The 13,635-nt window shown below is 45.6% G+C and overlaps 1 protein-coding gene across 1 annotated transcript; it reads right to left on the bottom strand.

Moving 5' to 3' along the window:
- Window positions 1-101: 101 nt before the first annotated feature.
- On the bottom strand, window positions 102-8,091 carry PMPCA (peptidase, mitochondrial processing subunit alpha). Its single transcript, XM_081848534.1, has 13 exons — window positions 7,970-8,091; window positions 6,245-6,447; window positions 5,800-5,879; window positions 5,285-5,367; window positions 4,596-4,690; window positions 3,959-4,059; window positions 3,143-3,406; window positions 2,900-2,992; window positions 2,684-2,802; window positions 2,385-2,475; window positions 1,979-2,041; window positions 1,612-1,756; window positions 102-625 (listed from the first exon to the last, which is right to left on the bottom strand). Exons 1-13 carry the CDS (start codon window positions 8,014-8,016, stop codon window positions 456-458), a joined length of 1,554 nt encoding a protein of 517 aa, XP_081704660.1. The 5' UTR covers window positions 8,017-8,091; the 3' UTR covers window positions 102-455.
- Between the last annotated feature and the right edge of the window lie 5,544 nt (window positions 8,092-13,635).

The raw sequence follows: 13,635 nt of genomic DNA, 5'->3' as shown, positions 1-13,635 counted from the left end.
TTATTTGTGTTCTTTACTACCATGGAGTGGAACAGGTCTTTGTCGCTGGGCTGCAGGCACCTGATTTAGGACAAAAAATCAACACAAACAGAAACTTTGAGAACAATAATAATAATAATTTTATTGTCTAAACCCTGCCCATCTGGCTGGGTTGCCCCAGCCACTCTTGGGTGGCTTGCAACACATATAAAATCAAATCAGCAGGCTGTAGTTTTGTGGGCAGCTCTTTCCACTGTCTTTTCACTGGTGCATGTTTTGCAGTTTGTTTAGGAAACTTAAGAAGAAGCTGTTTCCAGAGACAAAGGTGCTTGAGTTGACAGGCCCAGAGTGCTCTTTTCAAAGTTACGAAGGTGCCCGAAGAACCTTCACAAAGCTTCCTCTCCTGGGCTCGCACACACAGGAGCTGCTTTGGCAGGGAAACCACAAATCTCGACAAGTGGATCCAAGAGGGCTTGTTAACGGAAGAGCCGATACATCCTTGGAAGCCGCCCATCCTTGCTGGAAAGGGCTGCCTGGATGTGTTCATAACTGGGCAGCTCAGTCAAGTCCCCCAGGCAGGCTACAGCTGGCTTGTTCCTCAGCATCTTTGTCACCACCCTCTTGATGTCGCTAGCATTCACTTTGCCTAAAGAAGGGGGGGGGGGGAACTATCAGGCATGGCTTCAAGGGACATTCAGAACCAATACAAAGCAAAGCCACATTGCCACTGTTTCTGCTTATGCAAATTTAGTTTTTAAAATTTGGTGCTGAGTACATGTAGGTATTGGCTATTGGACTGTAATGGTGAACTGTAAAAACAACAGGCAAATGCTTCCAGCCCAAGGGTCGCACCTTCCAAAGGCACTGAGTAGGGATAGAGCAACAGATGCGAATGTTATTCTGTTAAGATGGGAGGTAACATTCCAGTTGTGTAAAAGCCAAAGGTATCTTTTCACCCACACATCTCTCTAGCCTCCACCCAGCCAAAGCAAGAAACCTCAGCACAGCTAAAGGACACGTTCCAAGCAGGCAAAGGCACCCAACATGGTGCAGAGCACACCCTCTGGAAAGTCATGAAGGCTGGATCGTGAGGCCCAGAGGGATGCATTCAGCCTCAGAGCTGGAAGCTCCTCACCCCACTATTAGCAGGAGATGAGTTTGGGATGACTAGCACAAAAAGGGAAATCTAAGCCAGGAAGGAGGTGCAGTAGGAGCAATGGAGATCAAGGGGCCAGCAAACAGCAGTCATGTGGCCCAGAGAAAGAAAGAAGTGGCTAGAGAAATGAGAGGGATCTAAAACTGCATTAGGAGCCAGAGCTTTGTGTGTGTGCCCAGGAGTGTCAAAGTGATGTGGGGACAATGAAGCTGGTCTTGGTAAGAGCCCAAAATAAAACTGATGGTTACAAAAATATATTCTCCCTCAGAAGAACATGAGAAGCTGCCCTCTAGCTGCATATTGTCTACACTGACTGGCAGCAGCTCTCTAGGGTTTCAGGCAGAGGGCATTCCCAGCCCAACCTGGAGATGCTGCTGGGGACTGAACCTGATATGTTCTGCATGCCAAGCAGGTGCTCTGAGCTATGAGGCCCAGAAAAAGAAGAGACCCTAGAAAAGCCAGTCAAGTTTACTTACCAATCAAGACACAGAGCTCGTGGGGCAGCTTCCTCATGCCAGTTGCCAACACCTGCCTTCCGACATCCTCAAAAATAACCGGCCGAGACTCCAGGTTCATCATCAGCATGGACTGCAACTGAGTCTTTGCTCGCTCAAGTTCAACCTGGAAGAAGAGACCGAGGACAAACGCAACTTATGTTTCAGGCTTTTGTTTCATGTGCTCCATGGGGAAGGAGGGAGCAGGGTCAGTGACCAAAGGCACCAGAAAGTCATGAGCAGCACAAACCTCCCCAGGAGCTCCTCCCAGGTACCCAGATGGGTATTTGCTGCTGCTGCTCTGTTTAAGAACAGCAGGTAAATTCTAGGAATATGGGGAACAGCTAACCTCTCCAACTGCTCCTGCCATTAAAATGAATTCCCGGGTGATTATTTCCACCATTTCTCGAACCTGGAAACAAATAATGAAGTAAGTAGATGAAAAGCAGCAATGAAGGTGGCTGTCAAGTTGGGACAGGAAGGATGGAAGGAAGGCAACTGTATAAAATGCTGATCACCAATGAGTTCTTCCTGGAACCCCCAAAGATGAAGAGTATCACCCAATCTTGCCCCACTGAGAGCAGTGGGATTCCAGGGCTGTCTGCATGCCAGCCTGGAAAGCTTTTAGCTGTGGTTGTAAATGCATCCCCACACTGCAGTTACCACTGATCAGCTCATGAGGTGGCCAGACGAGATGCCCAAGACTGGACACCAAGTGGTCTGTGATGTGAAATCAGTCCAGGAAAGCCACCCACCTGTCTGGGGTCTGCACTGGCATGGATGCACAGGAGGCCTGTGTCTTCGTAGCTGTGGTGGTAGGCTGTGGCATTGTACATCCAGTGATGCCTGGAAAGCGGAAAAGCTAAGGTGAACTCCCACAGGCAACAATTCTTGCTGGCTCCTCCACCCTCATCTTGCTCTTCCCCTCTGCTCAATACCTCCCGTGTACAAATGCGCAATTCATCCCCAATGCAGAAGCACAAGTCTGGGATCTCAGACAAGGAGGTCTTCTGAGGGGATCTGTCACATTGCCCCTTGAGCAGAAGAGACTCACCGGTTGAGCACGTTGAGGTACAGCCGGGTGAACATGCCTTTGCCTGGCCCTCCAGCAGAAAAAGACCCACCTCCTCCCATCATCATGTTCAGGACGGCAAAGGGGATAAAGTCTTCCTCCTAGAATGTGGGGGAGCAAAGGCAGTGGGTGGCTGAGAGTTCAGCGTAAAGGATGTCGAGTGCAAGCAGAGGCTTCAGGGGGTGGGGAGGTCCTTACCAGAAATGAACAGGTTTCCAGCCCAATCATGATGTGGGTCAACTCTGGGATAGGGGTGGGCCCCAAACTCACATCTGACATGTCTTTCTCCAGCTGCAGAGGGAGAAAATAATCAGAAAAAGAAAACAGATGTTCACCACAGTCTGTGGCTTCTTCCAATACGAAGCTTGCACCACCAATTCCACCTGGAAGCACTTCTTTAAGCATCCACTGGCTAGCAGGAGTGGATTTTCTCTGGCTTACCTTGAGGATCCCTCCTGTGTACTGGGCGACAGACCTGTCCACTGCTGCAGCCGTACTGCTCCCCCACACAGGCTCAGCTCCAAGGAAATACTTCCGGGCGCAGTCCACCAGCTGGTCGTGCTCGATCCCAACGCCAGCCAATACCATCCTATTGGGTGTGTAGTAATTCCGCATGTATGAATGGAGAACCTTCCTGTCAATTTTGTCTATGTTTTCAGCCGGGCAGAATCTGTTCAATCCTACCGTGTTTTCACTGAAAGCTGCCTATTGGGAGAAAAAACGGATGGAGAGGCTCTTTTTTGGGGGGAGGGGGAAGTGATCCACAAATTCATTTGCATTCCCTTGCCTTATAAGAGATGAGTCCCAAGAGTCTAATTAGCAAGAGATTACCACTGGCCTAAATATGTTTATCAGGCAAGACAATAAAAGTTTTTGCCTTCAGCAGAAATTCAACTCTTGTGAACATAGAGCACCAGCAACAAAACCAGTGGCTTAATCACAACAAGATGGAGATCTTCTAAGTGAGCTTTCCTTGTGTCCAGGAATTAGGGAGGTAGCCTATCCTAGAACAGGTACACAGTCTGGGAAGGCTCTCAGAACCAGCACTGGGCAGCTGTTCTGGTAATGCCCCTATTTGGCCCACTGACAGTGTCGTCCCAAAGAGCACCCTCATAGTCAGTTCAAGAGATAAGTGGTCTCTTAGCTACTGCTCTTTTTCCTAAGCTGTGCAGCTGAGGGATTCTCAAGCATCACACACAGAGCACTCAATTTCAATCTCAAAAACATGTTCCTGGAACAGATTCAAACAGGACCTACTGCATGAATCATCTCTGTAAGCAGTGGCTCTGGATCAGGCCTCATGTTCAGGTCCTCCAACTCAAAGCGGACCGCCATGCGTGTCATCTCAATTTCCTCATCTGTTCCAAGAGAAAAAAGCATCCTAAGAACATATGAAGAGCCATGCAGGGTCAGACCTGTGGCCCATATAGTCAAGCTTCTGGTCCTCACAGCGGCCAATGAGGTGCCTCCATGGGAAAGCCGCAAGCAGGATCTGAGCACAGGGTCCTTGAATGCAGCTCACAGAACCAAACTCAAAGCAAGGCCAAGAATGTCACTCCTTGACCTTTTGGTCAGTGTACAACAGCACATTTACTGAAGCTGCATTTACGACGGCACATTCACATGCCATTCTCATGTGGAAGGAAAGTCCTGCCTGAACTGCAATATGGTCCTCAAAACAGAGCCAAGCCTCTGAGTTGCCAACAAATAAATTTCAGAGGACATGCATTTATGCCCCCATGCTACTCTTCTCCTGCCCTGAATCCCCATATTCATGCTATCTGCTGCAGCAACCATAGCTCCTGTTATGTCTTTATCTGTGGAAACAGGGGCTCCCCAAGCCAGGGTTTCAGTCCTCTCTCTCGCTACAGTCTCAAGATTTGTACTGCCTCACCTGATAATCTGGGCTGTAGCACCACATCAGACAGCAGACTGACAACAGTATCCAGGCCTTTGGCATCGGCTGAAACGGCGTACATGGTGGTGTCCCTGCAAAGGTGGATGAATTTGGGTTGATGAGCAGTTTAGGACATTCAGCCTCAGTGAAGTCATGGCCCTGAGACACCTCCTACATTGCTGTGATTCTGCTGAGGCCCTTTCTTAAACTATATGAAAAAGCAGTCTTAACTGCATGTGAAGAAATGTGCACCAGACTTAAGAAACCCTGGAAAGCTACTACAAGTCAGAACAGTTTTGTTATTTATTTACTGCATTTCTATCCCAACTTTTCTCCAAGGAGCACAAAGTGACCCACGTTGTTCCTTCCTCGTTTAATCCAGGTTAGGTTGAGAGAGGCAGCGACTGTCCCACAGTCACCCAGTGAGCTTCATGGTTAAGTGGGGATTTGAACCCTGGTCTCCCAGGTGATACTCTAACCACAACACAACACAGGCTCTAATCTGAACCCTAAAAAGGATTAACATAAGAGCCTGGCGTGAAAGTAGGTCCAACAGTAAAAGGCCTATTTTAGAGGTCCATATATTATTTAGCTTTTTAAAAGAGTGAATAAAATACAAATTCGACAGATGCCCATTTGTTTCCTGATCATTTTGTCTTCAGCAGAGGATGCTTAGATTGACATACCTTGACGCCTGACAATCACAGATGCCGCCATGCTTCTCCAAAGTGAGGAGGATTTCGTCCTTACTGCCAAACTGAGCTGTAGACTGAAAGCACAACAGAAAAAGCAAGGATGTCAGCATAAACCATGTTCTAGCCATGGGTGACTATGGCTATAGCCTAAGAGAGGGGGGGGGGGTTTCTCTCAGAGACTTATAGGATTAACAGGACATGGGGAGGAGGCTGGATATGAAAAGGGTGAGGGGAATTATAGGGCACATACATGCTACCAAATAACAGTAGTAAGGATCACAGGTTATTACGATAATTGCTGCTGCTGCTGCTGTTATATCACTTATTAAATTTATATACCGCTCTTCATCAAGAGACCGCAAGACAGTTTACAATAATATGTTCAGCGTGATACCTAACATTAGTCATAGTCTGATTGGGTCCACTGACTTCAATGGATGTTTGTCACCCATAATTGCAAAGAGTAAGTTCAAGTATATATGACTATCACTCATCACTTTACTTACAGAAAAAGCAAGCTTTTCAAGAAAGTGTGAAATGCCACCAGTATGTTTTGCTTCATATCTTGAGCCTGAATTTATAAGGACTGAAAAAAGGGCAGAAGAGAGAGAAGAAAAGAGAATCAGTTTGTTTACCCTCCAAAAGTAGTGTGGACGCTCAGATCTTCCTGCGCTTGGGATTGGGAACCCAGTCAGGAGGCATGTCAGGAGGAAAGGCTCAAAAGCCTCTTCACAAATATGACCCCCACCCCAAAACATAAGGCTCTTTGCCAAAGCAAAATTATTCCCATCCCTTTAGATTGGAAAACCAGGATGGGTTTGCTGGTGGGAAGAAAGCAGAGAATAGTCTGCTTTTCCCATCCTGGACCACACAAAATGTGTCACATAATATACCCAAGCAGATAAATCTGGTACCAGGAAACCTGCATAGCTGCAACTGAAATCAACTTACTCCCAACTGTACAGAATTGTCCAAATTTGTTCTGGGAAGCCACCTGCATCCCGTTCTCCAGGGTGGTCACTTTGGTTTCAAAGCCCTCTTGGCCATCAACAGTGGCAAAGACGGGCTTTGGCACTCCAGGCAGAGGAGCTGTCAGAGGGATGTTGGGATAGCTGCCCCCACTGCTGTATTTCCGGTAGGCAACTAGGCCAAACCTACAGAAGAATAAATAAGAATTTACACTGATTTAGAAATAGTTTCAGCAACTATAGGTTGCATTCATTTGCTAGATCTACTCAGACCCATTGAAAAATAATGAACATGGTGTAATGTAGAGCTATTCGTTTCAATGGGTTTCAGAAGACTTAGTTGGATTTTAATTGCTTTACTTTTATATACTGCAGGTTTATATATGACACGTGCTTCGTTTGTAAGAACGGCGGGATACAAACAAAATAAATTAACAGTAATTATTTTTATATATATATATATATATATATATATAAACACACACATATATATACACACACACCAGACTTACATGAAGATATCAATGCAGTCCATAGGAGCCAAATACTAGGGAGTGAGGTTCCTTCATCCCCCCCAAAAATAAAATATTAGAGGGCACCAACTTCCCCAAGTTGATGTACATTGCCATTCGAATGGTGTGCACTGCATCTTGTGATCAATTATGTGGGGTGGGGCTTACCTGGGCCCCCCAATATTTTATTCAAGTTGGTGCCTCTGATGCAGCCACAACATAGCTGTCAACTTACAGATTTGAAAATAAGGGACCAGCAGCTTCAAAAATAAGGGATCAGCAGCCCAAATAAGGGATTTTGTTATTGTAAAGAGTTACATACATTGGTAGGATTGACAGATGCTGTCAATCTGGCATGAGGCAGTTGCGGCGCTGCGGTGGCAGCTGAAGCACCACCCTTCTGCCTCCCTCCCCATCCCCTCCTCTTCCTCCTCCCTCAGGCCACCTCCTCAGCTGCTACCACTGCTGCCACCTCCGGGCTCGTGGGCGGCGTGGGCAAGAGTCTCTCTCCCTCCCCCCCCTCGGGCGGGGAAGGGCCGATGGAACTCCTTGCGCCAGGATGACGGCGCCAGCACGCGCTCTCTCTCACCGCAGAGGACCCCGAGCCACTGCTTCCCTATCGAGCCGGGCGAGCATGAAACTCAGGAAATTTAAGGGACATCATCAATAAGGGACAGCAGTGGGACACGGCGCTGGGATAAGGGAGTTTCCCACCAAATAAGGGACGGTTGACAGCTATGAGCCACAACCTTCCTGGTTCCTGCTAGAAGACCTTGTTCAAACCACTTAGCATGACCTACATCACAGGGGTGTAGTGAGGATAAAATTGGAAGTGGCAGGGGTGGAATGGGGGTGCTGGGGGACGCAGCCACTGCCTTGAGCTCACCAAGGGGAAAGCGGTGCATAAACGATGCTTGCCGTTATATTGAGTTAATACAGCGTGGAGGGAGGTCTGTGCTGCACCCACCGGGAGCTCCTGCCCTCCCCGCGAGTTCCACAAAAACGGTTTCTCTCCCTCAGGGAAAGGGGCTGCCTCTTGGCGCGCTCTCTCTCTCTCAGGAGGGGAGAATCTCGTGGGCAGGAAGCGTCTCCCCATCGCCCCCACTGAGTGACAAGCTGAGGGAGGCGGGGCTCACTGCTAACGTTTCGCCCCCAAATAACGCCCCCCACCCTCGCCGGGTCCGCTCCAGCCTCACCTCCGCGCGGAGCCCCAGGCGCCCCGACCGACCACCTTGGCCGCCATTTTTGCTTCCTTTTACGGCGAGGGCGGAGAGGTGCCAGTCACGAGGCACGCGAGGTGAGCGCGGATTGGCCAGTTGAGGAGGGCAGCGTGGATTGGCCGGCGGCCGCCTTTACGGGGCGGAGCTTAAGTCAGCTGCTGCTGCAAGAGAGAGAGAAGATTGGAGGGCGAGAGTAAAGAGGAAAGGAGAATAAGGTTCCCGCTTAACACTTCCAAATCTCAATGGACCCCTAGCCCTAAGAGGTTTGACGGGCAGATTCTTCGTGCCTCCTCCGCCCTACGGTTTTTTTGTGCACGCTGAGGGGGCACTGTGCTTCAGAGCCTTGCTTTTCGATGCCCTACAGCCTCTATGGCTTGCGTGGCGTAGAACTCCTCTGCTCTCGCTTTGCGGTGGCGCCCAAAGGCCCGCCTCTCTCCTGGACGCGAAGCGTATTGGCCTCCTATATCCCCTCCCACCACAAGAGTTATGGGAATTGTAGTTTGCTGTTGAGGAGTGCCCTTCACTGAGGGGCAATAAGTTTCCTGGCTCCATTTGCGGGGAGGAAATCACACGCGCAGGCGTGTGCCAGGGGCAGCAGTAGCTATCCAAAGATTTGGGGCAGGTGTCTCTTCAGCCCTACCTGTAGAGATGCCGCTGGGAATTGAACTGGAACGCCTTCTGCAAGGCAGCGCAGGTGCTCTGCCACTGAGCCATGAATAAGGACACAATGGGTTCTGATTGCACTAAGAAGCCAGTTGCTCATTGCTTGCACGGACATGGCTAGATCCGTAAGAGCCGTGGGGCACAGGTCCATGGCATAAGTTTGCATTGCAAAGTTGAGAGAGACCCACATGGGCGGGGCCAGGATTTATTTATGGGGGCACAGAATCGAGTTATGTGCAACACAATTGGTCAGTTAGTTAAACATTTTTATTTATTTACTTTGTTTACGGGGCAACTACGCCTCCTTGGCTACACCACACTCAGAGCCACACACTCAGGGCCTGGTAGAAAGGACCAGGAGTGTGTGTTCTATCCACCTGGGCAACCCCTTCACAACACCACTGGTGCCACGCGCCCACCTTTCCAGTTCTCCATCACTGAGAAAGAGCTGGAGGCTGGGGTGTGGGCAATTATAAGCAGATCCTTCCATGGAGATTAACGGTTTCTGACTTTTCAATAGTTTTTATTGTGTGGTGCTATGTTTTTATTGATGTAAACTGCTTTGATATCTTTTTATCTTTATTCAACATTTTTAATTTTATTGAAGAAATTTTAACATAGTCAAACATTCAAATTACATTTTACAATTTCAATTAACACCCCCCCCCCCAACTTCCCACGACTTCCCTTCCTGGTTTATAGCATATCTGTTTCTTCTGCTCATAATTTTATATTCCTTGTATATTAAAATTAAGGTTGTATCATTTGTCTATTCTTCTCATTTTTACCACACAATTATAATTTCTGTTTGTATTTGTCCATTGTAAGTGTATTATTCGAATCCTGACAGTGAGTTCATTTCAGTGCATTGTTTCTGTATATACATCATAAAATATTCCCAATCTTTTTTAAAGTCGTTATTGTCCTTATCTTTGAGTCTTTCAGTTAGCTTCACTATTTCTGCGTATTCCCTCAACTTTTCGTGCCAATTTTCATTCGTTGGTATTTCGTCGCTTTTCCATCTTTTTGTTGTTGTTGTTGAATAAATTTATTTCATCTGTCTGTAAACAAAGTGTTTAATAGTTATGGCATTTTTTGAAATGCATATGAAATCAGATGAGTTAGACTGTATCCCAGATGTAACAAAGTGCAGGGAAATAAATGGACAAATCAGCAACAAGAATTTGTTTTTAAGTCTGTACATTATCCACAAAGGCCCAAACAACAGAAGCAAATACTAGTGTCCCTAAAGTAGTGCCATTCAGAAGAAATCTTTCTTGTCAGTTAAATCCATCTCACAATAGCAACAGTTCATTTTTTAAAAACATTGGCATGGCACAGAATACTTTAAAAATTCATCACAAGACAGCCAACTCAGTTATTCCAACCAAGACCATCTTCCATTTTCTCTTTTGTATGCAGAGTTCTGCAGTTCTCTTTTAAATGGACACACAAGTTAGTACTGTGCTCAAACTGACAATTTGGTTACACGTGTTTCGGATGACTAGTGCACAAGGCAGTTCACTCCACAATTTCTGCAGCAAGGGCATAACAGGCCAAATGAAGATTAGATTTGAAATGGTATCCGTTTGGACCGTTTTATCTTACAACTACCAACCTTCAAAACATACACTGACATCAAAGCAGCAAATCTTATTTCTCAGTTGATGATCTGACAGACTGATCTCAGACTAGGCTATAGGTATATAGCTGGAGGTGGTAGTTTGTTGACAATGACAATGCAGTTTCATATAAAAACCCAAACTGCAAATCAAATTGGTCCTATTAAAAAATGAAACAGGACACACTCCAGATGGTTTACACTGGGATATCTAAAGTCCATGATGGCAGCCTTTTTACATTTCAACTTCAGAACAGGAGCTGGCAGAAACAAAAACAAAATTACGTGTCTGAGCTATTGCAGTGATGGAATGTCCCTGGGGATTCATTCAAGATAGGGATGGTGGTGAAGGGAAGGGAGAAGAGTATTGGCACCTTTCATAGTTTTGCAGTTACCCTTTTAAAAGCAGGATGAGCTTCAGACACCATGAAGAGTTTTGCAAGTCTACACAGAAGAGCAACAACAAAACTAAAGCAACACTTGTGACAGCTTTCAAGCAGCAAATTGGTTAAACAAACCAGGCACTGTATTTAAAAATGTGTATAGATAGAAAGATAGAGATGGAAGCAAACAAAAAAGAAGAGTGGATTAAAGGTAAGGATAAAGGGGAGGAAAGGAGAGATATGCATGCACTTTCCCCCTCCCAACCATGCTCTACAAAAGGAAGACTAATGAGCTGTATAAATGCTCAAAGTGCTGAGGACGCATTGATCAATCTGGATTGTACAATCGGCACCTTATTTAGTTTAATTTAAATTGGTTTAGTTCTCAATGTCACACTAATTGCTAAGACAAGTAATGCCTGGACTTGGCATGGTTCCTTGCCAAGGCTTCAAGGTATCATGCATATCATCTTTTGTGGTGCAATAGATGGTGCCAGATACAGAACATGGGTATAACAGTGATTAACATACAAACAAAAAGGGTAACTGGAGCCATGACAATAGGGAAATGTGTAAATAAAACAGCCATCTATAGGCTAGTAGTACTTTTAACACAAGAGGTGGTGATGAGAACAGTTGCTATGTAGATGGGGAGAGGCTGCTTAGACATCAGGTCTCCTCAGGTATAAAGCCAGTTTATAAGCTTTCTTGTTGAGTGTCCCTCCATGGACACCTTCCCTTTCCCATGACCATAATCAATGCTGGAGTACACAAGGAAACAAGGATGAACAGAATTAAAGAAAGAATAACACCTTTCCCCACCAATAAAGGGATACAAAGGAGACACAGGTTCATACCCCATCACCCTGCATTGCTAATAAAGTTTCCACAGTGTAGCTTGAGGCCAGGAAAATTTAATAGCAATTTCCCCTAATACTTAACAGTCTGCCTAGCAACTAGAACCCAGAGTCTCTCAAGTATTTTGCTATTGAGTATGTCTTCTTATTCAATCCGCCTCCAGGGACCCCTTCTTTGCCCATTACAAAAACCAAGACGTAATGCTGTGAAAGATGCCATCGGCCGTTGCTGCCCAGACGTACTTGGCATCACAGTAGCTGACAATGGTGGCCTCCTGGCAGCAGCCATCACACATCAGGTTATCCACGTAGCACTGCCAGCCTGCCATCTTCGGCTCACGCCTGGCAGGGCGCTTTTCCATCTTTGAGCTAATAAAATTCTGGCCGTTGTTGTTGCATACATGAATAGATTTTTCTTGTCTTTTGGTAAATCCTGCCCTAAAATACCTAACAGAAATGCTTCTGGTCTTTTAACAAAGGTTATCTTAAACATTTTATTCATTTCATTATCAATCATCTCCCAATAATTTATAATTATTTTACAATTCCACTACGTATGAAAAAAGGTACCTTCTTTTTCTTTACATTTCCAGCACTTATTAGAACTTATTTTGTACATTTTTGCCATTTTCACCGGTGTAATATACCACATCATCTTCATATAATTCTCTTTCAACAATATGCAATGCGTAAATTTTAGGTTACTTTTCCATAATTTCCCCCAATCATCCATTTGTATATTATGTCCTATATCTTGTGCCCATTTAATCATTACTGACTTCACCTCCTTATCTTTTGTCTCCCATTCTAACAGTAAACTATATGTTTTCTTTAATAATCTATTACTTCTCTTTGGAATCTAGATACAGTATACCTGAATCCCTTCTTATTATCTTCCTTAAATGTCTCGTTTAATTGTTTATGTAGCAGCCAGTCATAAACCAAGTCTTTTATTTCCTCGTAATCTTTGAGTTTTAATTTCCCTTCTCTTTATTTGATATATTTTTAATGTCACAGCGGTCATACAAATAAACAAAAAATCCTGGCATGTCCACATTCCTTTTTTTAAAAAAACCTTTCTTCAAACGACCTCCTTTCAGTTCAGGTAGCTGCTCTCTAGCGTGAAAAAGCTGCAGAAGGTGGCTGAACTGCTGGAGTCAATAGGCAAAATCTCCGAGATCCCACAATCGTCTCCATTAAAACTACTGATGTGGAAATCAGAGGTCGCTGGTGCAGCGCACCCCTCAGAAAAGGACCTCGCGATTCCGCATGGTCCATTTGTCAGGAACTGAAACAAAGTCTAGGTAAAACAAAGTACAGTGGTACCTCAGGTTACATACGCTTCAGGTTACAGACTCCACTAACCCAGAAATATTAACTCGGGTTAAGAACTTTGCTTCAGGATGAGAACAGAAATCGTGCTCCGGCGGCGCAGTGGCAGCAGGAGGCCCCATTAGCTAAAGTGGTGCTTCAGGTTAAGAACAGTTTCAGGTTAAGAACGGACCTCCGGAACGAATTAAGTACTTAACCCGAGGTACCACTGTAGCTAGTAAGACTGATTTTTAATTGTTAAGACGCTTCCATTTCATAGAGGCAACAAGAAGAAGCCCCAAACGGAAGGATGCAACTCCTTTTCAAATTTCTATTTCCTCCTGAAATCCACCCCCCAAAAGCGTAATACAGTCAGCATATTATGTCACAGAAAGGGGTGGTGATGTGCATAAATTCGAGTCGCTGACCTGTCAATTGTCAGTCAAAGTGTCTTTCACCTTTTGGGCAACAACTTACATATCTCTTTGACATATGACAGATAATATCGCTCTAATCCCATTCACTCAACCTCTTGTTCAAATAGTCCTTTATTTATGATTAGATAACCATCTTTCTTCCCTGGAAAAGACCCTGATGTTGGGAAAGATGGAGGGCACAAGGAGAAGGGGGCGACAGAGGACGAGATGGTTGGATAGTGTTCTCGAAGCTACCAGCATGAGTTTGACCAAACTGCGGGAGGCAGTGGAAGACAGGAGTGCCTGGCGTGCTCTGGTCCATGGGGTCACGAAGAGTCAAACACGACTAAACAACAACAAACCATTTTTCTGCTTTTTGTTACCCCGTATT

Source organism: Podarcis erhardii (genome assembly GCF_964252035.2).
Source record: "Podarcis erhardii genome assembly, chromosome: Z".
In the NCBI taxonomy this organism is placed as follows: domain Eukaryota; kingdom Metazoa; phylum Chordata; class Lepidosauria; order Squamata; family Lacertidae; genus Podarcis; species Podarcis erhardii.
The sequence above is the reverse complement of the archived record's forward strand: the minus strand, read 5'-3'. Positions and strand labels throughout refer to the sequence as shown.